Raw genomic sequence first — 24,705 nt, forward strand, 5'->3', positions numbered from 1 at the left:
TTCTGCTTAGACATCTCCAAGCACAACATTTAGTCACAGAGGTCTGCCAGACTGAATCTGTGTTCCACTTTCGTATGGTCGTGACTGACCTTTTCCACAGCTACTAAGCTGTTATAAGCGGTAGCTTCCAATAACATTGTTCTCGATTTCACTGGAACACATAAGCCTTGCTTTCCACAACATCAGAGTGATGACCCATGAAAGGCATGTCTACTAATGTAACATTGTGAAAGTAAACTGCTTCAATAATGTGTTTTAGTTGTTAATTTAACGCTCAGTGAAGGGTAAATGTGATCCCTAAATCACGAGAACAGAATGTTAGTCAGTCAAGCAGCACAGGAAACATTAAAACATGTAATATAAGATAAACTATTTTGACATTTATAACTGAAACTTGCTGTAATTTTGTATGAAGTGGGCTATTTGTATAGCAGTATTATTTTAATTAACTTTTATATGTAAAAACTCATCCTGCTAAATAAATTAGAAAATAGTTATGTGGGAAAAATCCAACATCAACAAATCCTTTAATGCTGCTGGATGAATAAAAAAATGTATTAAAACGAATCTCAACTAAAGACTGGTCACACCAATCAAATTTACTGACTAGCTGGTGATGTAGTGTTGCTTCACTTATTTTGATTTTGTAAGTCAAACACAATAATGTTCATAATAGAAATATTTTCACCTCTCTTCAACTCCCCTTTTTTATTTCAGAAACAAATTTTAAAAAACAGCGAGTTTAAACAGATCTACATATTCTTGGCAGAATAAAAGAAATTACACTGTGCTCAAAGAATTTGGGTCAATTGCCTTTACTTGGACTCAAGTCAACTCCAGTCCATGTCACCTGGAGTTCAAGGACCAAAGCACTTTAAAAATAAACAACTTAAGACAATTTATGCTAACTAAGTGCTAAGAATGCACTACACATTGTAGAAAATTGGTTTAATACATTTATAACAAATTAAAACCCAAAAACACAAGACTCAAATGATCACCAGGGCCCAAAAAGAGAACTTCACCTACTTTTCATTATTTCTTATTTGCCCACTAGAGGACGCTCTTACTCTCACAATATTCAGCCTAATTCTCACTCCCCTACTGTTAATCTCTCATCACCAGTGATAGTAGATTTGTGCACCAGTATACATTCTTGTGCTTAGAAGGACTTAGAAAAACAAAAGTCAAATTTGGGATATGTTTATTTTCATTCAGAACTTATTTCCAGTGTGAAACACACCTGAGAGGTACATACATAATCTTACTGGACTTTTAGAGAAACTCCAAAAGCCTCACATATAAATATTAACACAATGTTGCAACATGGGGTATTTCTTCCTCAGACACAAACATACAGCTCTCAAACTACAAAGCATAAAATCCCAGAAGGTTAACTTAAAATGATTTAGGCTTAAAGCAGACCATTGGAAACACACAACACACACAATAAATAAATAAATTACAATAATGTTTCCCCCAAATGTTGAAAATGACCAAACCACAGTACAGCTTAGTATATCCTGGCATCTCATGACAAAATCAAGTCTTCAGGTTTGACCAGGTCAATGAAAGGACACTTTTAGTATCTATAGTGTTATTCACCTTTACTTGTTCATTGAGAACTGAGGACTGGACATAGAGTTTAGGCCCATTCCAAGGAGGTCATCAGAGTCCACGTTGAAATATTTCTCATTGTCTGGTGGTTGTTCAGATACACTCACCCTTGTCAACGTATTCCTAATTGGTAGGAATCGAGTGAAGGGGACTGAGTGTCGATCTGGAGAGTGTTTTGATGCCAGAGACACTGGAAATCCATTGTGTGAGGAGAGGAAACGGGTGTATCCATCTGCCAGCAGCAGTTCTCTGAAGGTGCAGTCCGCTTCTGCATAGTGCCTCTGCAAATGACAACATAACAGATGTAAATTGTCCGCAGGCGACAGGAAGGACCAAGGCGCTATGATGTTGATGCTCTTTTTGCTTACCTGCCCTCTCAGACGGCCTCTGCTGTCCATACAGAGAAACAGAGATGTTGACTGTCCCTTGATGACTACGTGGCCTCGTTCAACTGATTTCAGCTCCAGCACACCTGGAAACATGGAAAACATAAACAGATGTGCTTCATAAATCTCCTGCTGGTCTCCATTTTCTGGGTCTCAAATTATCCAGAGAATTATGTGGATATTTTGAGAGGAAAATATGGTAAATTGGGCCCACTGATGCTGTCTGTTACTGATTTTTCTGCCAAACACTCACTGTAAGGGGTCTGAGCATCACTTCCTGACACTCTCCCATCCTGGGTCATCTGCAGATACATCCCTCGTCTATGATTTTCTGCAACAAAGGAAATCAGCATAATGAAGAATTTAAGGTGTTTAAGAGCAACAATATATATCACAGGCATTATATTTACACTGAAAGTAACTAAAATGAAAAGTACCTGTGTAGAGATGCGCCTCTCTGACTTCACTGTTAAAGGATAACAGAGGGTTGGAGTCAGTGAGATAAAATGATAGAGAGAAAGGAAGGGGGATGATTAAGAAGAAAGAAAGCACAACAGAGAAAAAGTTGTGTGGAAACCAAGACATTTGGAGATAAAAAATTAACCTCCTGATAAATAATAAATATAAAATTAAATAAATAAAAAAATGAACTTATAAAATAAATAGGAAATATTCTTTGCTCTGTCTGAGCAACTTCTTTCAGATTAAACTCTAAGGGCAAGTTTTGTGCTCTTATAAAGGAGTTCGGAGAAGGAGGTCCTTCGTGAGAGTAATGCATGAGTCAGACATTTCTACATAATTAAACTATGTGCTGAGAGGAAGATCGGTGTCCTCACACTATGTATGGGCTTCTTCCGTGTCGTTTACATTAAAAGTTGCTGTAAAGTTGGGTTTTTGGACTCCCACGAGGTCATCTTAGCCAACCAGTATATACAAAATGAGTATAGATTGTTTTTATGTTTCCCACTGTTTCCATTATCTTAACACTTGATTTTACATTATTCAAGGACTTGTGAATGATTGTGTGTCTATGTGCAATTTATGAAAATTGATTTTCGTTTATAAACAAACAGAAGCACCAGTGAGGACAATACTCATCAAGAAGTAAAAATGTAATACACTTTTTAAATTAAGTTTGATAAGTTTTTTAGTCAAAAGTTCCAAGTTTATTTGAAGACTTCTTATTTTGTCTGTTCATACTTACAAATATGAGCAAATAAGCTAACTCATGTGTAGATAAAACGACTTACAGTAACTCAGGGTGTTTCCCCTCCCTTCCAGTTAGAAAAAATACACATTTCACAACTGCAAGAAGATATCTCTCTGCGTCATTTACTGAATAAATAATAACAAACAGATACTAGTGGAAGTCACTAAAACTATTTTGAGTTTTACTGTGTTTATCTTACTTTGATATGTGTGAGGGAAACACTATGTTTATAAGAAGAAGACAAGTGTTTATGTGACTGCAGCTGTGCATTTCCCAGAGAGGCCGTACGTCAGCTTGTAAATTCACTAGTTAAGAAATCCTGTGCATAACCAGGAGGCTTCACTTTCTCCTCAGAGTGCATCACCTACTTTCATTTCATTGACACGATACCTAAGGGGTCAGTTCATACTAATTAATATAGTGCCTCACTTGTCAATAATAAGAGTGTGAAAGCTACATTAAGATGTCATTAAGTGTTATTACACTGTCACCATCATTCTTGAGGTCAAATAAATCATTTGTGACACTGTCAGACAAATGAAAATCATGAAAAAAGCACTTTAAAACATCTTTTATCAAGCTTCCAAACTGTTAACAATGTAACATCAGAGAAATATTGTGACCCCGTTATTACAGTAAGTATGGATCATCTGTGAGAGTTTAACAACCTTTAACAAATAGTTGTGTTTGATGATGAGGCATGCTCAGACATGTTTCCTGTGCCTGTGGTTCATCAGCAACGTTGAAAGTGACGCAAACAGAACGGTAGTCATAAACACAGAAAAGTATTCTTTCATGTTTATGTTGTGTTTATAATTATGACAGGAGTGTTATGTCTGCTTCATGCTCAAAATCTGAGTGATATATACAGACGGGATACAGTTTTAAAGATGGAACTCATCCAGCAGATGGCGCTATCCTGTTTAGCCTCCAACATTTGGGAGCCTGCCCCCCCCCAAAAGACGACCCTAAAGGTCGTAAATTCAGCGCGAAAAACGACCTATAATTACGTTTGAGTGACAGATATCATATAGCAGCTGTAGTAATTATATATCAGATGCAGTTCAGAATAATTATCTATATAAGATGACTTCATTATTAGGAGGAGGCAGGTTGGGTGGATGTGTGGATGGCTAGATAGTTAGATGGCAAAAAGTGGCAAAAAGTGGACTTAGCTGCAGGAGGCTGCTGTTACTTCCTGTTTTCGAAAGCAGCATATTACACTCCAGTGGGTCATTCTTGAGTGCAGGTACAAATGAGCTGTGTGGTTGTTTAATTTGGAGGACTTGCTCTGGCAGGGACCCGGGAAATTACAGCATTGCCACCCCCATCATGTGTATATACAACGCTCATGTCAAAAACACTGTAGAAAACATCAGAGTGGACTCAATTTGAGTCACAGTATTTTGAATAAATTAGACATTTCAGTATGCTTCATGAATTTTATTTATGCAGCTTAGCTCCAAACACTAGGTTAATAAAGGATGTATTGGAAAATAATGTGTAGATATTTAAAAAATCTGCGTTAAAATATATATTTAGGCTGCAAAATAACTAAAGAAATGTGAAACCACTTGTTATTCACCTGTGAGGCATATAAAACACCTGTACTATTTATAACCTTTGCTGTGACAAAAAAGCACTGGGGTTTCCTCTTCCTGTTTTGGCTCATCTCCACTCCTGTGGTGCTCAGTTCACCCTGACTGAGCAAAAACATGTTGTATATGAGATGCCATAACAGCCATAACAATAAAGAGCTGTAACTACGAACAAAGAAGAGATGATGTCTGTTTTAATATATACGGGGCTATTCTGTCATAAAGTATAGTAAAATAGACATAATATATTCTTAAACTGTAGCATAATACAGTTTATGAATACCCAAGAGTGCCTAAACTGCAGTATAAACGGTAAAAACTTAAATATACCTCTTCTCTTAGACCCCTCACCTCATCTCATGTTTTACCTGCCCTGCCTCTTGATATTTTTAAGTCTTAGTTACGCCTCTTACTGCAAAATATTCAAGCTAAAGTTGACAGTTCAATGTTAAACCAAGCCTTTGTGGTTCAACACCTGCACATTACAGCTACTTACCTCCCACTGTGACCAATGTGAGCGGAAACTGCAAAATAACTCCTTTAACATAACATTTTACAGGTATGTTTTTTTTAATTACAGCTTTTACAATCATCATCATTATTGTTATCATATTATATTCAATTATCATCACTACTCTCCAATAATATGAATTCAAATCATAACACAATTTGTTTTTTTTTTCAAAATGTACACATACAAGTAGCATATCTTAAATGTCCATAATTTAAAACATATTTTCCTTTAATCAACCTAAAATGAAATTACTGTCAGTCTTTAAACTAAGTATGAAATGAACATACAGTTTAATACACACACATACATACTGTACATACATACATACATACGTACAATAGCAGTTATCATAAAAAATGATAAAAATAAAATACACACATTTTACAAAGTCCTTACCCAAGCTTTCACATCATTAGATGATTGGTATCATGACGTTCACTCTAAAATGGTTGATTTTGGCATGCATATTAACACAAATGCTTAACTCTTTTTTTCCAGTTTGAACAGGATTTTTGTCATAAAGCACTTTGCTAATTGTCTCATTGTCCTATTCACATTTGTGCATCTCATGTCTGTTATGGCTTAAGAACATACATTTCATTTCCCCTGTGTACACTTACATTTCCCTTTGAACCTCCCTCCCCCCCCCCAAAAAAACGTACTGTACTGTACTGTGATGTTGCTAGGCAGAGTATGTTCTATTATCAATCTAAATCATAGTAAGATCACCTGAAAGGATGTGTGTCGGGGTATCGCTCTCTTGGTCTGAACAGGAATGCATTTTCCAATCAAAAAAACTATAAATTCATTGTGTCAATATTGCCGTCTCACACTCAAAAACAGAAGATGAATTCACGATAGGCGATGGTCACTTTCTACAGGCCACTTTCTACAGAATCAAACAGCATCATGCCACAACTATGGATCAAGATGGAGTAAGAGAAAGAGAGAGAGCAAGAGAGAGAGAGAGAGAGAGAGAACAGATGGATAAACAGACATTCACTCATTATTTTATCATCTTTTCAGAAATCATTCACGCAGTGTCTTTGATTCTTCGAGACGTCTAGCTCGAATGATGTTGGTCATCTTCTAGTGTCCATTTTGATTTTGAGCCTCTTGTTTTTTTCTCCAAAAATGTGTTTTTTTTCCCTTGGGTTAGGATGGAGGTGGGGTTCTACAAAATGAAATAAAACACACTTAAAGCATCCTAATAGCGCCTGCTGAGATGAGATGTTTTGATGTTAACACAGGCTATTTTTAGTTACAGTCGGCACAAGAAAATCCAGCATACAGTCGTAAGTGAGGGTGCTTTTCTCACCTGGTGTGCTTATCTTTTAGCAGGAATACGTTCTCACTGACCCCGACTCTCCTCTTGGACCAGAGTTTACTGACAGAGAGAAGAAGGTAATTAGTACATACGATTATTATCAGAGGAACAGACCTTAATTACTGCAGTAGTTCAAACTGAAACAAGCAAAACTGTGTTTAGTCCATTTTTGGTAAATCAGACAAAACAAAGCAATGGATTCTCAAAACCACTTCAACAATTGAATCCACTGGAGGTTTGATTTAATTTAAGATATTTTGTTATTAATCCTTAATGCTTCTACAGTTAACTATTGTGAGGAATAGTGCAGGTATTTGCTTCTATAAGCATATAGATATACATGCTGAGCAAATTAATTTGAGTAAGTTTGTATGAATAAACAGCAATATTTGTTGGAAAACAAGCAACACTGCTGTTTGAGACTGTTGTGTGTCAGGAAGTAGAGCGGGTCATCCACTAACCAGGGTTGGGGATCCATAGCTGTTGAACTTACACTTTGCTTGGTGTAAAGTGCTTTGGAGAAAAGCGCCATATAAATGCAGATTGATACCAATCTCACATCTGTACAGTAAATACAAGGTTACAGCCAGCAGCTGGTTAGCTTAGCACAAAGACTGCAAACAGGAGGTAACAGCTAGCCTGCTAGCTAGCTCTATCAAAAGTTGACAAAATCCACCTACCAGCACCTCTAAAGCTCACTGATTTGATGAATTAGTGAACTAGTGAGTTAATCAACTGTTTCCCCCTGTTTCCATTGTTTGTGCTAAGCTTCATATTCACCATAAAGACATGACGGTGGTATTGAATCTCCTGATCTAACTCTCAGTAAGACAACGAGATGTCAAAGTATTCCTTTAAAATCATGTTTTCTACCCTTGGTGTCATCTCAGTCCGTCATTGACTGTTTCATGTGATTTAAATTGGCTTTTACATCTGACTGACTCATTGAATTTGCTGGGAAAACAAAACTGTGTTAATATAAGACTGTGTTACCTAAACACTGTTACTCTTAACAAATGTTTCATTTGTTTGTTTCAATGTTTCATCAGTCTGTTGTATGAATGCCAGACGACATGGGAAATGTGATATTAAATAAAAAGCTGTGTGGGTGAGAGTTCACTGTATTTCACATATTTCCTCATATTTAATTGACCAGCCTCCGGGAGGGTCAAGATGTCCCCTAAAGAAGAAGGTAACATAGCTGCTGAAAGATATTACATAACTCCAAAACCACACTATACTTTTAATAACATTCATGGTTGCCTGTTATTCTGGTTCTGGGTTAAATTTTCCCACAACATAATTTGTGAATACAAAGCAGTTGTTTACGTTCACATTATATGCTGAAGTGGCCCAAATCTGATTTTATGTTTGCCTGAAAGTGACTCAGATCTGATTTTTTCATGTGAGATCTGAGCCACTTGCATATGTGATCCTAGATCTGAATTATATCTGATTTCTAGCTGTGCGACTGCTGTCAGAACCATCAGATCGGACATCATGTGGTTTTTTTAACTTCTCACTTCTCTGCACATATCGCCTGTTGTCGTCATTCAGAAAATTAAAAATGGAGGACAGCAGCAACGGCGACGGGGGTCAATGGACATTTGTTGGATATTTATGGAGAAGCTTCTATTCAAGCCAAACTGGAAGGAACTTGTTGTAACTGAATGCTAGCCTAGACATGTCATCCATGTTTATGATCCGACTGTTGCACAAATTATGTTATTGTTGTTATTCTGACATTCTGATATTCTGACATGCTGCACACATTTCACTTAAATCAGTTTAGGACCTCAACGGTGTTCACACCTTTACACACAGATACATGTCACTTACAATCAGGAATGTGAACCATTAACACAAAAACACCAGATCTCAATAAAAATCAGAATCATTAAGGCCTGTAATGTGAACGTAGTCAAAAAGTCTAAAAAAAATTGTCTCTGCTCTCAACTCTTACCAGATGAAACACAACCACAAAATGTTTATGCTGATGAATTATAAATCACAATCACATCTAAAATCTCTGAAAGTTCATTTCTTATCACTAGTATTAACTGAAACTAATACGGCAGCCTGAAAGTGGAAAAAAAAATTGTCTATCTCTTATTGTCTAGTCTAAAGCATTGCAATTAGCTGTGTTAAAATTTTCCTTTTAGTTTTGTTTTATTTTCAGTAGATCTCCATGCTTCGTCTTCACATCAGCTTCTCTAAACTCATCATCAACACATCATCAAATGCTTCTGTCTTTGTTAGAAGATTTAGAGAGCCCTATATCCAGTCTAACAGCTGCTTAAATTGCCATAATGACCAACTTTGTCATTTTGTTAACACCACTATTTGAATATAAATAAATGAACATCAAACTGCAGCAACACGCATTTGCATGCTGTACCATCTTCTGTTGTTTCTGCATTCTGTACATTTGACTAACTGTAGTGTTCGTTTTTTTTGGTATACTGTAGGACCAGCTTAACAATTTGTAAAAACAGGAAAAAACCACAGCTCAATGCTGTTGCCAAGCTCATTCATTCCCACTCCTAACCTTCACTCTGGACTTTTCTCAGGGTGACAGAAGGGGTAGAGATGGCGGAGGCACGGAAGTTGGCAGGTAATGTTTCTGAGGAGTCGGAGGTCACACCGCGGAGATCCTTCTCTCTGAACATCTTCCTCCATGATGGTGACCGTGTAAATGTTTTTGTGCCGTCCTGCAGAGACAATGAAATAATACCGGTGATTAAAAATAACCACAGTCACAGTGGAGGCTGTGTCTTTTTCAGTGTCTTATTCATTATGCATTAGCGGGGTTCAACAATGTAGTATTTGACAAAGCAGGATTTGTTGTGACAATGTACCACAGTTGCACAGTTTTTAGTCCTACACGCTGTAACTAAGCAATTAGCAGTGATGTAAACACAGCTGAACCACTTTGGCATGCTAACAATTTGCCAGCAGTGGTACATGCTCTGATGCCATAAAGGCTCTCTATATAAGGAAGAGTGATATTTCAGTCTGCTATTTTACCACTGAAAGGAAATTATCCTGTCATGACACAAATTTAACAAAGGGCAAAACTGAAAAGTCTGGATCAAAGGCCCCATTGTCAAGTAAAACAGTCTTAGTTGGGCTGGTTACAATCAACACACATTCCCGTCTCCTGGCAGGAGTTGATTATCTTAATTGATTTTTTCTACTGACAGTCTGCTTTGTCGTACCTCATCTGGCCTCCTCTCTGTTCCCATGGAGATGAGAGCATTGTACTCCTTCTCTAGGAGCTGCCTTGCCTGCAAAAGATAGACAAACTGAGTTTTAAGATCATAATTAAGATAATTTAAGAGTTTGAGATAAGGATTTTCTTGATATGAGGCAAACAGAAGGTGTGGAAATGAGAATTTCTGACAGAGATGTTTATTTTCTAATTTCAATGACTACAAGTTGGCAGTAAAGGTGGAGTGTTGAACTCTTGTGACGCTGTGGCATACCTGTGTGTTCTGATTGGGTATCTGGAGAAGAAGGGCCAAGTCAGTGTAGTCAAAGGTGTCATCTAGCGCCAGAAGGGCCCCGTGGACCCCACTTTCTAATAGGTTGTCCGCAAACTCTTTGAGACCAATAGATTGCACCCAACACATCACTCGCTCATTGGACCACACCATCACATCTGTAGAGAGGGACACAGAGAGGCACTTATCACAACAATTTGCATGAAGTAATTGTCCACTCATTATGCTGACTGTGTGCAATATAAACCCAGAAATATGTGTGTAAATGTGCAGCAGGAAGTTGGCCTCACCTTGGTTCTGATGTTGACTCTCATCCCTCCTCCTCTCCAGCTCCTTCCTGTCGTAGTTCAAGCGCTTCAAGCACATGATACCATAGTGAAGACTCACCCTGTAGGTAAGAATGACACATTGCTCTGAAGTTTCATGAAAGCTGACCTGGGAAATGTAAAGCTATGCAGAGGATGCACAGAAGAAGTAGAGATGGAGAATCAAACAGATTTTGTCAGACCTGTGGAAACTGTCAACCATCTTCAGCTGGCCCCTCAGTTCTTTTTTGGTGAGGTGATCGAGCATGCGGGCATCCACCAGTGACTCCATGAAGTAGGAGCGGTACTGGGGCAGACCCAGGCTGGGCAGCCACTCATTTCCCACCCACTCATGGTTCATGTCTCCATAGGCCAGGATCTGTAAGATGGAATTGGAGGGGGGGTGGAGGTGAATAGAGCGAAAGAACACAGGCACAGTGCATGATTGATTTTTTTTGCCAGTTTCCTTATGATATAAAAATCAAGAACAACAACCTGAATTTCAAACAAAGCATAACGCATGATTCCTACGTCTGTTTACTATAATTAAACAGTAAGAACAGTCAAGCGATTTTTAGATTGAAGTTATTCTGTCACTCATTAACTCATATTTTGAGCCTTTGCCAATAGCAGAGTTTTATTATTTTGATGCATATTGTGGGAGACAATAGGAATTGAAAGATATGACTATGATGGTACCTTTTAAGGGATGTTCATGGTATATATTAGATACACTGGAATTGTGAATTATGATAGATTGGTACCACTTTCTAAAAAGGCAGCCTTTACTTTACTTACTATTAATAAAGCCATTACTTAGTTATATAAACTAAGTAATGGCTTTATTAATGGTTAATAAATAATTTATTACTAATTACTAACATTACAAATTAGTTGCATTGCCATGTTTCTATAGTGGCTCAGAATGGACAAACCAAACACTGGCTCTAGAGAGGGCCTTTCATGTTTTTCACGAGTTTTGCAGCCACTGTAGATTCTCCTACACGCTTGAAAGGGGAGGGTGAGGGGAGGGGTATTCAGCTGCAATCTGCAACCTCACTGCTAGATGCCACTAAATCCTACACACTGGTCCTTTACTCCCTCTTGAAGATCCTGCATCAAATGGACACTTATCTGCTGGAAAAGGGCTGTAGGACATGTGGACCAGAACTTCATTTGTTGACAACTTTGATATTGACATTATCTCATTAACCACTTACTAACAGTCAATTTGAGGTGACTTCCTGATGAATTAAAGAGCTAGCTAAAAAGATAGAGTCATGCAGCTGCTGGAAGATTTTCTACAACTTTGCGACCTGGAAGTTGCTATAAAGTATTAGTAAATGATTTATTAACCACTAATAAAGCCACTAACTAGAGCTTATAATCTCTATATAAAGGGTGCCTTATTAGAAAGTGGCACCAATACATTTCGAGGGTTCTAAAGTTTATTTTCCATTAGCCATTAGATGTTTTGAGAACACAATGTCACTGCTGAGGAAAAAGCTGTATAACTCAAATTTTGGTGATTTTCGCTCAGTTTTTTCTCTGTTCTGGTCCCAGAATCCTTCTCTTTCTCATTATAGCCATCTGATGAGAGTCAGATTTACCACAGTTTTACCTCAGTCGTTTACAGGAGAAATAATTGAGTTCACATGTATTGATCATATTTAGGGATGTCATAGGCAAAAATAGTGTTTAGTACTCAATAAGTTATATTTGTAATTAAAAACTGGCTTAGGTAGCTGAAATATTCCTTTCTAATAGTGTGAGTAATAAATGACCTTACACCAGACTTGTTAGGTCTTTGTGTGATGAATATCACATTATACATCACTAAGTGATGATCACATATTCTGACAGAAACTCACCTGGTCCCAGCTGAACTCCTTCTGCTCCTTGTAGTTCAGGCACAGAAGAAATGAAAGAGAAAAGGGACAGATAGTTGGAAAGAGAGGGAAAAATCATCGGGGGGAGTGTGTGTGTTTGTGTGTGTTATGGTAAATAGGCGTCAGGACAGAATGGAGAGAGGGAGAGGAGAGGGAAGGCAGAAGGAGGAAAAGTTTTGTTAGTGAGTGAGAATTAGTTGGAAAAACACTACATCAAAACAGATTTTGAGGGAATAGTAAGGGAAAGGTGTAGCCATACTTCCCCTAATCAGAGACAAAGAAGAAGAAAAAAGCTTATCAATGTGAGGTCTTTACTCATATTGCTATAGTACTACATTACATTTACTATAAGATGACTAAACACACAGAAAAGCAACACATTTTGTATCAGAACTGTTTGGTAATATGATGGTTTTTATGTAAATGAGTGAGACATCCATATGAAAATAGTTAATCAGCATACTAAGACAATAAATTCTCTTCAGATTTGATATGAAACATAATATTCTGTCTTACTGGCTTAGTAGCAGCAGTGAGAGACTCCATCTCAGCATGTGTCATCCAAATATTACTGGTCGACTGTAATGACAGACGGAAACATAACATCAGCCTCCTTCATTGACATATTCTAGGTGTATACATTTCATATCTCATGCCCTTGCTCATGCTGAGTCTTACAGAGCGCGTGCTTGCGGGTGCAGACGGACTAGTGAGGGAGACCATTTCCTGGATGGCCAGGCGGAGTTTGAGCCTGTGTAGAGGGTTGCTTATGCCAATCTCTCTCTGGATCTCTGTGTCCGACAGGTTAGCCATAATGGCGCCGCTCTTCACATTGGCGCGACACGCTGCAACATACCATGCCGGCATCCCGACCCACAGCTGGGTAAACAGAGAGAAGATGTGGCGCACATTGAATGGCAACATTACTTAGGCGGTGCAATGATGATACTTGACAAACTATCAGATGATAAAAAAACTATATTTAAGTGTCACTTGCCTAACCTGAGCCTATTACTAAAATTAACTCCAAGTGCTAAGATTTAGCCTTATGATGTGAAAGGATAACTATAGCCTAGAACAGTAAAAGTGACACATTATCTCAGAGCATCCAAGCAAAATTTTTAATGATGATGCATTTAATCAAAATAAACCAGACTGAATTTATCCTCCCATTTAACAAAACAGTGGCCATACCTCAAGCCATGTAACAACAGTTGGGCCATCCCATGAGGCGAAAGGCAGACCCTGACGACAGGCTTCCTCTAACAGGTCATGCCTGGCAAGGAGAGTGGAAAACAAAAGTTTGACAGAGATTAATTTCTTCAGATCTCACCTTACCACTGTCTCCAATTTATAAATAGAAATTCACATGGAACATGAGATGTTAAATGCCATGATATTTGGTGCCAGTTTTTATTCATGTACCTTCCAGTAACATCAGTCTATGTATTTAACACTTGAATGGCACCAGGGAAAACAGAGCCTTGCTTAGTGCCAGCTCTACAAAAGGCATCTGACTATGCCATGTATAAACACACTGTGGGCTAGAGGAGGATTCAAAACATGAACATAATTCTATATAAAATGAGAAATGTGTGAAAAGATGACAGATCTCACTTCTTTTTGCTGCGGCGGTCTTTTTCAACTGTTCCAGTGCCGAGTTTAGCCAGGCCTAACGGGTCTGCTGAACCCAGGTCATCTGAAGGTGTGGAAGCTGGAAAAGTGAGAGATTAAAAGTAAAGATTACCTCATAAATCCACCTCATTGTTGATAATTCTCTGAAATGATAGTGATGAAGTGTTCAGTTGGATAAAAGCACCACAACACAAATGGTTTTGTAAAACAGTTTAAAATCGAACCCAGTGAGACAGATTCACGCCCAGGTGCACCGATCCTTCCCTTTTCCTTTTTGCCAAAGAGACGACCAATGGACGACTTAATGCTTTTCTTTTTGCTGGCTTTGTGCAAGGAATCCTGGCTAGCAGTGGTGGCCCCATCAGCAGAGAGACTACGCACATAGAGAGAAAAACAACATGATCCGTCAACACAGACACCGAGGGCACTTGAGGGCTAGTTTGGGAGCTAAACAAAAATATTTATGAATAAGCATTTTTGAAAGTACCTGCGAAATTCACGGTGGTCATCAAGGCCTGCCCCAGGGTGAGTGTGTGTCATTCGGTCCAATCGGAGGGCTCGGGGTACAGGGGGAGGTGTGGAGTCAATCAGGGCAAGGGCTCGGCACTCTTCACCATCTTTGCTATTCTGCAGGGTGGAACGAATTGAGTAGATTTACATAATGCTGGTCAGTTTGCCTTTTCAGGTTGGTCCTCTCAAAAACATCTGATATTTCTGCACAGTACCTGTCTGTCAGTCTCCCTGGCAGGGGAATGTGGAAGGCGGGGGGTGGAATGTCCAGAACTTGGTGGTGAGGGAGACGCCAATGTGGAGGAGGTAATGGAGGGAGTCATGTAGCCCCTCCCGACGCTGTCCCGTCCTCCCAGTGAGGAGGGTGGAAGAGGTGGTGCATCGAGGGCCACGCTGCTGACCCGGCTCTCAATCTCCTCCGCCCTCAGCTCTGTGCTCTCCTTCTCCTCCTGAATCAGCCTGAGAGAAGAGGAGAGAAGAGAAGAGAAGAGAAGAGAAGAGAAGAGAAGAGAAGAGAAGAGAAGAGAAGAGACTTTGAGAACAACACTTCGTTCATGTCATTTTGCATACATGTTAAAATATTGGTTAAAAAGCAAGACTGTAACAGACATAAAACTTACTTAATCTCCTTGTTAATGGCCTCCAGTTGCTCCTGTAGCATGATGGCCAAAGTCTGTACATCTGTCTGTCCGCTGGGAGAGAGCAGCTCCGATCCAAACAGAGTCTCCCTGTCCTCCTCGTCGTCAGAGCAGCCTCCCTCCACACCGCCCTCGAACCCAGGACCCAGCATAGTGCTACTGTCCCACTCCCCATACTGGAAAGAGAAAATGGAAGGAATGAAGAAAGGAAGTGCATAAGAAATCCTGAAACTATATCAAAAGTATGTGCTTTTATCGTCCTAGTAATAAATTATATCATCAACATTATCTCAGCGTGAGATGAACACCTTGTTACTATCGTCTCTAGCAGGCCCCCACCGGCCGCGGTGTGCCCGCCTGACCACCACCCCACCAGAAGAGCTGCTGTAGCCGGCCGGGAGCGAGCCACCACCCTGGGGGTACCGTAGCTCCGAGGCGCTCCCTGGGAGAGATCTTCGAAAAAGGGTGGATGGAAGTGAGCTCACGCTGCCCGCCCTATGGTGAGATCCAGAATTCATTTGTTATGCCACCGTACTTGAAAATGACAATGTCCCCATTTCCTGGGTGGTAAAATTACAACATGAGCTCACACAAACTGTGTGACCGAGAAAAACAAACAGTGTTTAAAGAGTTGCATCCATATGAATTAGTTATGTATATAACTATGTATATATTCTAATAATTACTTTTTAAATTGTGTTTTTAGTGGAAGCACATTACAACTGAACAGGGGAGTAAACAAAAATTGGCTAGAGAGGAAGTGCTCAGAGGAGGCAGTGTACATATTGTGTCCCTTGGGAGACTCTGTGTAAATTCCCTTAAAGGTTCATTATGGCTAACCTGGAATAAGAAGAGCCAGGCCGGCCTCTCAGCTGATCCAGCTCCAGTTGGATTCGCTCCAGCTCAGCAAGGAGCTGCTCCTAGAGTACAGAGGAGAAAAGGCTATAATCTGCTTGTTTTCCCCAAAGGAAAATGACCTCTAAAAATAAACATCATGTCTCTTTGTGGGGAGGAGGTGATTTCTTGAGAACTGGGAAAATTTAAATATTTAGGAATTAAAGGTCAACACCCTTTGCAAAAAATGTTACAAATGTGAAATATTCAGAAACTGGAAGTCAGATTTCCAGATTGTCAGCAAAGATAAATTATGTAATGTATTATTCTGCAATAGAGCACAGAATAGTGTTGGTGAAAGTCTAGTCAGGCACAGGATTAACAAGTTACAAACTTTAAGCATGAGAATAAAATGATAAAGTTGAATACCTTATTAGCTAGAAGATCATCTTGGATTTTCTTCATATTGGACAGTTCCTCTGAAAGAGCATTCTAGCAGAGCGGAAGAATGAATATACTTATTTTACACATTCTTATTTTCTACTACATTGCACAATATACTGCCACACTGATTAGTCATATCAATACCTTCTCCTCTAGCGCCGCCATCCTCTCCTTGAGGTGGAGCTGCAGTCTCTCATTGGACTCAGAAAGAAGCTTGTCCACTGTATCAGAGAGCCGTTTATTGTGTTCGTCATTCATCTTCTCCCTCTGCCTCGCCTGAAATGAAGCAAGGCCGTACGAAAGGTGCTCAAGGTAGGAAAAAAAGTTGGACAACAAGTTTTAAGTTAGCTTAAAATGTAGCCAAGCAGAGAGACATAAATGGGGTTACCCTTTGTAGCTCTTGGTTCTTCTCCTCGAGCTGAGCTTCCATTTGCCGTAGTCGCTCCTCAAAGTTTCCGTGGCGCTCCTCTGCCTAAATGAGAGAGAACATAAAACATTTCTAAATGCTCTTAAAAGCCTATCTCTGGTGCAGGCAATGACTGGAAATATTAACCATAGAGGGATGATTTCAGTGATTTCAGTGTGAGTGCAAGTTGTCTGGTCAGGCCAGGTGCAGCATGTGACTGCCTCAGACTGAATGTACCTTGTTGAGAGCAGCAACTCTTTGGGCAAGCTGGGCCTCAATCTCAGGCAGTGTCTCTGCCCTCTGTAGGGTCTGCTGGAGCTTCTGCTTGGCTTCATCCAGACGTTCCTGTAGCTGTCTGTTCTTCTCTTCGCTCTGGACACACAGAAGAAGGACTATGATTGGGGATCTGCACTCATGTGGAGTCAGTTCCTAATATAATTGCTAAAGATAGCAGCAGTCAACATACCAGTTCCATTTTTAGATTTGTAAGTACCACCATACTGCATAACTGACAGTTTTGTTTATTTGAGACATTTCTTACCTGTCTGTGCAGGGACTCCTTGCTGGCCAGCTCATTTTCCAGCTTGTCTTTGATATCATGGAGAGAAGTCGCCTCCCTCTGGGCGCTGAGGTACCTGCAAGCAACACCAAGCCACCGTCAAATGGAATTAGTCCTCAGCCAAAATACCATGATAAATGTAATTATCTGAGATTAATTATGGTTGTCAGGTACAGGCGACTAAGTTTAAAAAAAAAAAAGCAATCCCAGATTGGTCGGGAGAGACGAGAATTTTAAGCAAATGGGTGTTTTTTGTAAGGACACATGTATCTTTAGGCCCATATTTAATAGAAGAGAAAAATGTGACAGACTCAAACTACTATTTTTGGTTCTCAAGTCTTTTCAGCTGTTTTAAATATACAAACTAGCCTTAAACACCAAAGATGATTGTCTAGATTGTAAATTTAGCTAGGAGCTCAGTTTCTTGCTTTTTGCACACAGCTGCATTCTTAATAAGAATGTAATGCAAATGTCATGTAAAACAACCTTAGACTGTATAAATAGGTGTCAGGACACCTTTGCAACACATTGCCAGCCAACAGGTAAAACATATGGTCCTTCTGTTATGTGCCTTACAGCTAATGTATGTTTCTGGGAGGAAAAAAAGGTGTGACTTGTCACCAACACTAATAGATAAACACTGCATAGGTTACCTGCGTTCTAGTGTTGTAATCCTTTCCTCCATGTCCTCCCTTTGACAAAGGGCCTGGAGGAGACAGAGATATATATTGAAACCTACATATTATACATGAAATAACAGTTCTTTCAACATAGTTATGCAATAACAGTAAGAGATGATTAAAAATGTTTAATGCAAGTATGGTCTGCGTAAGGAGTAATGTGATGCTTAAAATGTATTCTGCAGCTAAAACAATAGGCAAAAATCAACCTTATAATTATTCTTTCCATTTTCAGTTTCTTTAGTACTTCTACAACATATGCCCATTATGTTCAAATATACACTCGGAGCTCCGGGAGTTGAGGGAGCTCAGGGTTTTGGCCAGGAAGAGACAGATTGGCCCGACAGACCTCTTTCACTTCCCTTTGGAGCTTCTGATTGGCTTCCTCTGACTTCGTCACCTCCCTCCTGGCGGCTGCAAGCTGTTCCTCTATTTCCCCAACCTGACGTGACACCACGAAGGGACACAAGATGACACAGATTGAACCTATGTGAGTCAGTGTTAACTGCCACAGCACAGAGTGTAAATAGATACAACTGTGATTGATTACAAATGTCTGTCTGGTCAATGTAAGACTCTTAAAAAGCACCACTGACATACTGTAAGTGTAACATGCTGACGTGTGAGTCTGACACATCTAACACATTGAACTGGAGAAAGAATGTGTCTCCCTGCAATTTTCTTTTTTCTCTTCAATCTCTCTACCCTCCGACCGGCCATTCAGTCATTTCTATTTAATGACTTTTACCATACATTATTATACAACACCTTGTCGCACAATTAAATTTAATTCTAATTTTATTTGTATAGCACCATCTCATACAAAAGCAGTTCAAAGTGCTTTAAATAAAAACAAAATAAAACAGAAAATTGTGCTTATAAAGAAAAACATCCACACATACATGCACATATATACACACATACATCCACACATACAAACATACATACTGTACAAATACGGTGTGTTCATTTAAGAAAAATGCTTGAATGAAAACGAAGGTTTTTAGTTTGCTTTTAAAAAAACAAGTTGGAGCAAGTCTGAGATCTGCCGGCAAACCGTTCCATTCTTTAGGTGCATATATGCTGAATGTTATCTCACCAGACTTTGAAAATGCTCCAGGCACATGGAGGAGACTTCCACCTTGTGACCTGAGAGATCTGCTGGGATGCTATATTGACAGCATGTTTGATGTATGTATGTACTGTAAAGCCAGACCATTAACTGCTTTGTAAACCAAGAGGAGGAATGATGCTACATACAGTATGTCTACGATTATTCAAATGGTGTTTTATTGTGCACTATACAGCATAATTATATGGCTTTCCAATGCAGCTGCAATAGTCTACGTGGCCACAAGAGGGAAGAGGGAGACCAATAGAAGTACATGGGTGTACATGGTTCCCCCTCTCCTTGGGAAATTATGTTAGAAATGCTTGTGGCATAACTTGGCATGACCAAAGGAATTCATTATCACAGCCAATGTTTACTATATGAACTAAATTGGAAAACACAACAAAAACACAAATGGACATATACATTACACACACATACCCTTGTATTTCTATACTTGTGAGGACCCTCACTGACTACATCCAGTCCCCAGTGCTAACCAACCCAAACATTAAAGAGGACATATCATGTTTTTTGTTATTTTCTGTTATTTATATGCTGTTATAATGTTGGATGTTCATGTTAAACATAGTGAAAGCTCCAAAACTTGAGGTGATGTAATGTATACGTATGTAAAAATGCCACCTTCAAGTGAAAAGGCCAGGCTTCAGCTTGCTCTGAACACTCCGTTTGCAAAGTTACCTTCCCCATCGAACTGACGTCAGATCGTTCGTGCATGCCCACAGACTGACATCTCTTCCATAGCCTTTGTTGCTAAGGTTGTTCCACGGGGCTCTTTGCATTGTCCAAATACAGATTTTGGATATGTTTTCAAGTAAAGAAAGGCAAAAAGAAGCAATACCCAAATTTGAGCTAATCAATCAGAACAGATTGGGCTCATCTGGAGTTTTTTGAACTATAAATCATGCAAAGATATTCCAGTAGAGCCCCAGAATAAAAATATAGACTACAGTGCATGTTTTGTCCTCTTTAACAATCAGCACTATTCTCAACTCATTATATCTTAACATTAGCCTAATCCTACTACAGACCATAAAAATGGAGTATTGCATTAGTTCTGGAGCACTTTTGGCTACCAGCTGACCGGTAATGTCCCATCACATTCACACATTCAAAGGTGTACAGTGTGACTATTATAACCTGACACTTCTCAGTGATACCGTCATGCTGAAGCAAATTGCTGCTGCTTACTGCTCCCTGCACCAACCCAACCTCCTTCTTATGTGTTAAATTTTGATATTTATTTATGTATTTGTTACTCATTTGTTTCACATTTGCTAAAATAGTTTCTTGATGTTAGTATCTCTGACTAACTGCTAATTGTAACTTTCCAAATTTTCTGACTATGGAAGATATAACCTATGTAGCATAATGTCAATTTGTGAAGTTGTTTTACTTTAATATCGTTGGTATGAAGTGAATGTGTCATGATGGTAACATGATTTCAAACACAGCATTTACTGAAGTGATGAAGTTAAACAGTACTGGCTCTGTCAACTGAACAGGTGTGACCCAGCAGACATGATCAACAATTTCTCAGAAAAGAGAGAAGGCCTCTAAAAATAAATGTCTTTAGTGTTTCACTACATTTCGTCACACAGAGGGATATAATAACAATACATTAACTGAAACATTTAAGCTTAGATTTCTGCTGTAAGCCTGACATCATATACTCACACTAATATATATATAAAATATCCCCAGATGTCCTCACTTTGCAAAAACTATCCTCACTCTTCCTTATATTGGTCCTCACTATGACACACATAATGTATAGGAACAAACACACACACATGCTCACCTGTCGGCACATGAGGGCCAGCCTCTCCCTCAGCTGGGAGAGTTCAGCTCTCTGCCGCTCGATCTCTCCTTCTCTCTGTCTTTCAAGCTCACTATCCTCCAGGCCAGAGGAGGGGCCATTGGGTAGTCGCTGAAGTGATGACAATATTGGAAAAAAAAAAAAGTTGAAAAAAAGAGAATGATAAAGAAAAATAACCAGTTAGAATCAGTTGGAGGTTGCGGTTGAAAATAAATGAGATGTAGAAATGGTTAAGTTTAACATTAAAATAACACTGACACACCATGATACCCATACATCTACTTTTCTACTACTCTCTGGACGCTAACACATACACAAAAACAACTGGAACCAACATGCATAAAACCCTCCCTTACATCTTTCCCGCCGTCCACCCCTTGTTGACGTCTTTTAATTTGGTCTTTTAAAGAGATTACCTGGAGAGATGGAGACAAAATGGGCAAACATACAATACAAATGAGTGTTCTTTCTTCACACTGAGCCCGCTTAAGTATCTTGAGATACAGAAATTCATTCAAATTGGACTTTACCTCTTGAGAAGACGCTGCAAGTTGATCCTCTAACATGGACACCCTCTCAAGGGCCACACGGAGCCGCTCTCGAACCTGCAAGATAGGGCAATAAGAAGTCATATGAGTGGACCGACCATAGTGGCTTTTGCTATTTAAGATTTGAGCTGCTTTTGTGCTGCTGAAATGGATTTGCCCTTTTACTCTAAAGTATCTACATCTTCTTGACCTTCCCGATAAGCTTTTTACAGAGTGAGGCTATGGAGCCAATTAAACAGTTCATACAGTAAGAGGTCAAAAACACTCACATCAAAACAGAATTTCTCCACAAAAGGTGAATAAGGTATTTTTGTGTATTGCACTGCCAATCATTTGATCCCACACCAGCATTTGTGTGTGATCATCCCAATGAGACAATCAACAAGGCTGACCTGGACTTGTACTCATCAAACTTCAAAGAATTATCTAAAGTTCAGTCTTATGAGTAAAAACGTTCTTCAGTAAAAGTGAAAAATATGACACATTTATCAGGTGATTTTTTGCAGAGAACAGTCGGACAAACCTTCAAGAGTAGCTGTCAAGTAATCTCATGATCAATCATGTATGTTCAGAGCAGGAAGAGCAAATCAGATGAATTTACCTTTCATCTAATCCACTGCTCATTTTGAAATATTTTTACATATGTGACTTTAAGTGGTTTTGTACATAGCTTTTACTCTTAAATGTGCAAAAACGGAATTTTTGGCCATGCAGGGGGAGCAGAAACATGCTGTAAACACAATACTAAGATATTACCACCTTTTAAGACACTTGTAAGCAAACAGTTGCATGTTTACACATTCATTTGGAGTCATGTGTCTGAACCCAATATTCACTCCCCTTTCAGCTCTGTTGTGATCTCCACTAACTCCCATGGAAAATATTTAACTCTTTAGCTGCTACATGCTCCTCTATATTCATCAGCTAGTTGCTGCTGGGTAGATAGCGTACAGTCTCTTTTTTAGAGCTTTTTTGCTCAAAACAGCTACCTGCTATTACCAAAAACAACACAATTGAGAGCAGTTAGAGTGAAATAAAACAGTTGAGTTGTGGGCCGCGAAACCAAAACACGCTATAAAGCTTTGTAGAGTTGACAGGAACAGTGGAGTCGGTTGATAATTCTCTGAGGGTTCCTCACTATGAATGACCTCCTTCACATACAAATAGTCATGTTAATAGAAAAATATTGAATTGTAGCCGCTTTAAGTTTGTGAGTTTTTGTGAGGAGTAAAAGTGATTTTCACTTTTATCTTTCACTTCAAGATCCCTTCTAGACATGTTTGAAGGCATATAAAAGTACTCTGCTTTTACTGGTACTGTGTCTGATATGGTTGTTTTCCCCCAAAAAGTTCAATTACTTCCATAAAGAAATTCTGAAAATGACATCTACTCTTTCTTCGTCATTAAAAATCCAGAATCTACAAATATCTTTAATTTCAAAGGCTTAACTGCTGGATACAAGATATCTACTTCTTTAATGTAAAGTCAATTGTCAGTGTAATTTCACTGGAGGCTTAAAGTTTCCACATCAAATTTGTGTAAGTTTTGTGTACTGGACCACAATTAGCTCCAAAATTGTCATCAATCATGCTCATAAGTACACACCTTAAACACATACAGCAGATGAATATTAAAACAGCTTTCAAACTCTGCACATACGTCATTCTGCACAGCGAAGCTCAAACATCCAACAAGAAGAGATTTTTAACTGGTGGAGGGAGACTTTAAGTTCAAATTTTCACTTTTAGCAGTTTGATATTATAAATACAGGTCCTGATCTACAAAGCAAAGCAGTTGGACCCACCTTCTCATCCAGGGCCTTGTGGTGCTCAAACAGAGACTTGAGGGCCTTGAGGACTTCCACCTCACTGGAGACCCCCGCCGGGGACTGGGCTTGTCTTTTTACCACTGTCATCCTCAGACTGCGCTCATGGCGAGACACCAGACACTCCAGGTGTTCCAGCAACAACTATGGGAGCGAGTGGGTTGTATGGGGAGGCGATGTGGTGGTGACAGGCGATTAGGTAAGAAAGTGGAGTTTGAAGGACGGGGATACAGAGGATGAGGAGGGAAAGAAAATAAGAGATGGAAACCATGAGATATGTTGAGAGAGCACGGTAGAGGACGGAAGAGAGAAAGAGACAGAGAAGGCTCAGAAAAGATGCAGAGGAGTGAAGGGTTTTAAGAGTGACAATGAGATGAAATTGGGTGGTGAGAAGAGCGCCGGGTAGCAGAGAAGGACAAGGAGTGAGTGGGAGAGATAAGGAAAGCAGATATGGACAAAAAAAATATTAAAAAAAGCCGTCAGAGAGGAAAAGAAAATGTGGAGGAGAAAAAGGAAGAGAAGGAGAAAAACGAAACAGTGTCACACCCACACAACCACAATGGGTGAGGAAGATAACACAGAGGCTGTTACAGTGCTAATAAGCAAAATGGCTGCTAAACATCTTACACGTGTGTTGTTTCTCTCCGCCTTGAGCTCAGCAATCTCCTCCTCCCTCTCCAGAAGCTGCTCCCGGCAAACGTTCAGCTCTTTAGTCAACACAGCAAACTCCTGTGGAACACACAAGCTGCGTTCAGGGGTAAACAAAACGAACTATTTAAATGTATGGTTTAGATAGTTTAAGTGGTGTCTGCACAGCCGTTTGAGCTACAATGAGAGTTTTAAAGGAAAAACAAATAACTCTGACCAGACATAGCCATATGTGATGAAAATTAAATAGAATTGGCTGTTTCAGCATACACGCACATACAGTGCATACACATAAATACACACATAACACTATAATATACTCAACAAAGCCCTACAGAAACCCTCTTTGTGAAACACCTGAGACCAGACGACGTACATGATGTAAACCTACATAATAATCATGTAAATCACTGACACAGTTTCCACCATCACTCGCTCTTGCTCACCCTCCTTTGTGAACTCGCATTCATGGATGGATTACATCACACTGTTACACAATGGCTCTGCACCGGAATGCACAAGAGAGACCCCAAAAACACAGCATCGATATGTCATTTAAAACACCAGTGGGAGTACATTTGCAACTCCCGCACAGTGCTAAAACCGAGTGCAAACAGGAGAGCGTGTCTTATATTATTTACTTAAAAAAAAAGAAGAAAGAAACACAACAAACAGAAC

The 24,705-nt window shown here is 39.3% G+C and overlaps 2 protein-coding genes across 8 annotated transcripts in view; both read right to left on the reverse strand.

The window, feature by feature from the left end:
- Nucleotides 1–1,187: 1,187 nt before the first annotated feature.
- fgf21 (fibroblast growth factor 21) lies at nt 1,188–4,939 on the reverse strand. Of its 3 annotated transcripts, none has more exons than XM_067577152.1 (5): nt 4,385–4,939; nt 2,441–2,469; nt 2,257–2,334; nt 1,986–2,089; nt 1,188–1,898 (listed from the first exon to the last, which is right to left on the reverse strand). In XM_067577152.1, exons 3-5 carry the CDS (start codon nt 2,315–2,317, stop codon nt 1,608–1,610), a joined length of 456 nt encoding a protein of 151 aa, XP_067433253.1. In that variant the 5' UTR covers nt 2,318–2,334; nt 2,441–2,469; nt 4,385–4,939; the 3' UTR covers nt 1,188–1,607. The 3 variants fall into 3 exon arrangements, with proteins under 3 accessions (XP_067433253.1, XP_067433252.1, XP_067433251.1); XM_067577151.1 differs by having other exon boundaries at nt 3,882–4,939; XM_067577150.1 differs by having other exon boundaries at nt 2,441–4,938.
- Nucleotides 4,940–5,362: 423 nt separating this feature from the next.
- Nucleotides 5,363–24,705, reverse strand: part of LOC137172067 (liprin-alpha-3-like) — a 26,833-nt gene continuing 7,490 nt past the window's right edge. For 3 of the 5 annotated variants that reach the window (XM_067576325.1, XM_067576327.1, XM_067576326.1), the window contains exons 3-32: nt 24,007–24,108; nt 23,359–23,523; nt 21,537–21,611; nt 21,363–21,422; nt 20,989–21,117; nt 18,405–18,497; nt 18,029–18,081; nt 17,358–17,451; nt 17,054–17,188; nt 16,799–16,882; nt 16,555–16,686; nt 16,396–16,458; nt 15,973–16,052; nt 15,441–15,627; nt 15,115–15,308; nt 14,710–14,953; nt 14,472–14,611; nt 14,209–14,357; nt 13,967–14,063; nt 13,544–13,625; nt 13,028–13,228; nt 12,866–12,928; nt 12,332–12,358; nt 10,664–10,839; nt 10,446–10,543; nt 10,138–10,313; nt 9,871–9,939; nt 9,201–9,363; nt 6,644–6,712; nt 5,363–6,499 (exon numbers count right to left, since the gene is read on the reverse strand). In XM_067576325.1, coding sequence (XP_067432426.1) covers nt 6,660–6,712; nt 9,201–9,363; nt 9,871–9,939; nt 10,138–10,313; nt 10,446–10,543; nt 10,664–10,839; nt 12,332–12,358; nt 12,866–12,928; nt 13,028–13,228; nt 13,544–13,625; nt 13,967–14,063; nt 14,209–14,357; nt 14,472–14,611; nt 14,710–14,953; nt 15,115–15,308; nt 15,441–15,627; nt 15,973–16,052; nt 16,396–16,458; nt 16,555–16,686; nt 16,799–16,882; nt 17,054–17,188; nt 17,358–17,451; nt 18,029–18,081; nt 18,405–18,497; nt 20,989–21,117; nt 21,363–21,422; nt 21,537–21,611; nt 23,359–23,523; nt 24,007–24,108 — 3,384 coding nt within the window. In that variant the 3' untranslated portion in view covers nt 5,363–6,499; nt 6,644–6,659. Of the gene's footprint in view, nt 6,500–6,643; nt 6,713–9,200; nt 9,364–9,870; nt 9,940–10,137; nt 10,314–10,445; nt 10,544–10,663; nt 10,840–12,331; nt 12,614–12,865; nt 12,929–13,027; nt 13,229–13,543; nt 13,626–13,966; nt 14,064–14,208; nt 14,358–14,471; nt 14,612–14,709; nt 14,954–15,114; nt 15,309–15,440; nt 15,628–15,972; nt 16,053–16,395; nt 16,459–16,554; nt 16,687–16,798; nt 16,883–17,053; nt 17,189–17,357; nt 17,452–18,028; nt 18,082–18,404; nt 18,498–20,988; nt 21,118–21,362; nt 21,423–21,536; nt 21,612–23,358; nt 23,524–24,006; nt 24,109–24,705 lie in introns of those variants that run through there. The other 2 variants (XM_067576328.1, XM_067576329.1) reach the window with 2 other exon arrangements.

Source organism: Thunnus thynnus, chromosome 20 (genome assembly GCF_963924715.1).
Source record: "Thunnus thynnus chromosome 20, fThuThy2.1, whole genome shotgun sequence".
NCBI lineage: Eukaryota > Metazoa > Chordata > Actinopteri > Scombriformes > Scombridae > Thunnus > Thunnus thynnus.

Coding starts and splice junctions, on each gene's coding strand:
- fgf21 (XM_067577150.1), bottom strand. CDS start 2,588: ATGTCTTGGTTTCCACACAACTTTTTCTCTGTTGTGCTTTCTTTCTTC. Junction 2,335..2,440: donor AGAGGCGCATCTCTACACAG/GTACTTTTCATT, acceptor CCTTTGTTGCAG/AAAATCATAGACGAGGGATG. Junction 2,090..2,256: donor TGATGCTCAGACCCCTTACA/GTGAGTGTTTGG, acceptor CCATGTTTCCAG/GTGTGCTGGAGCTGAAATCA.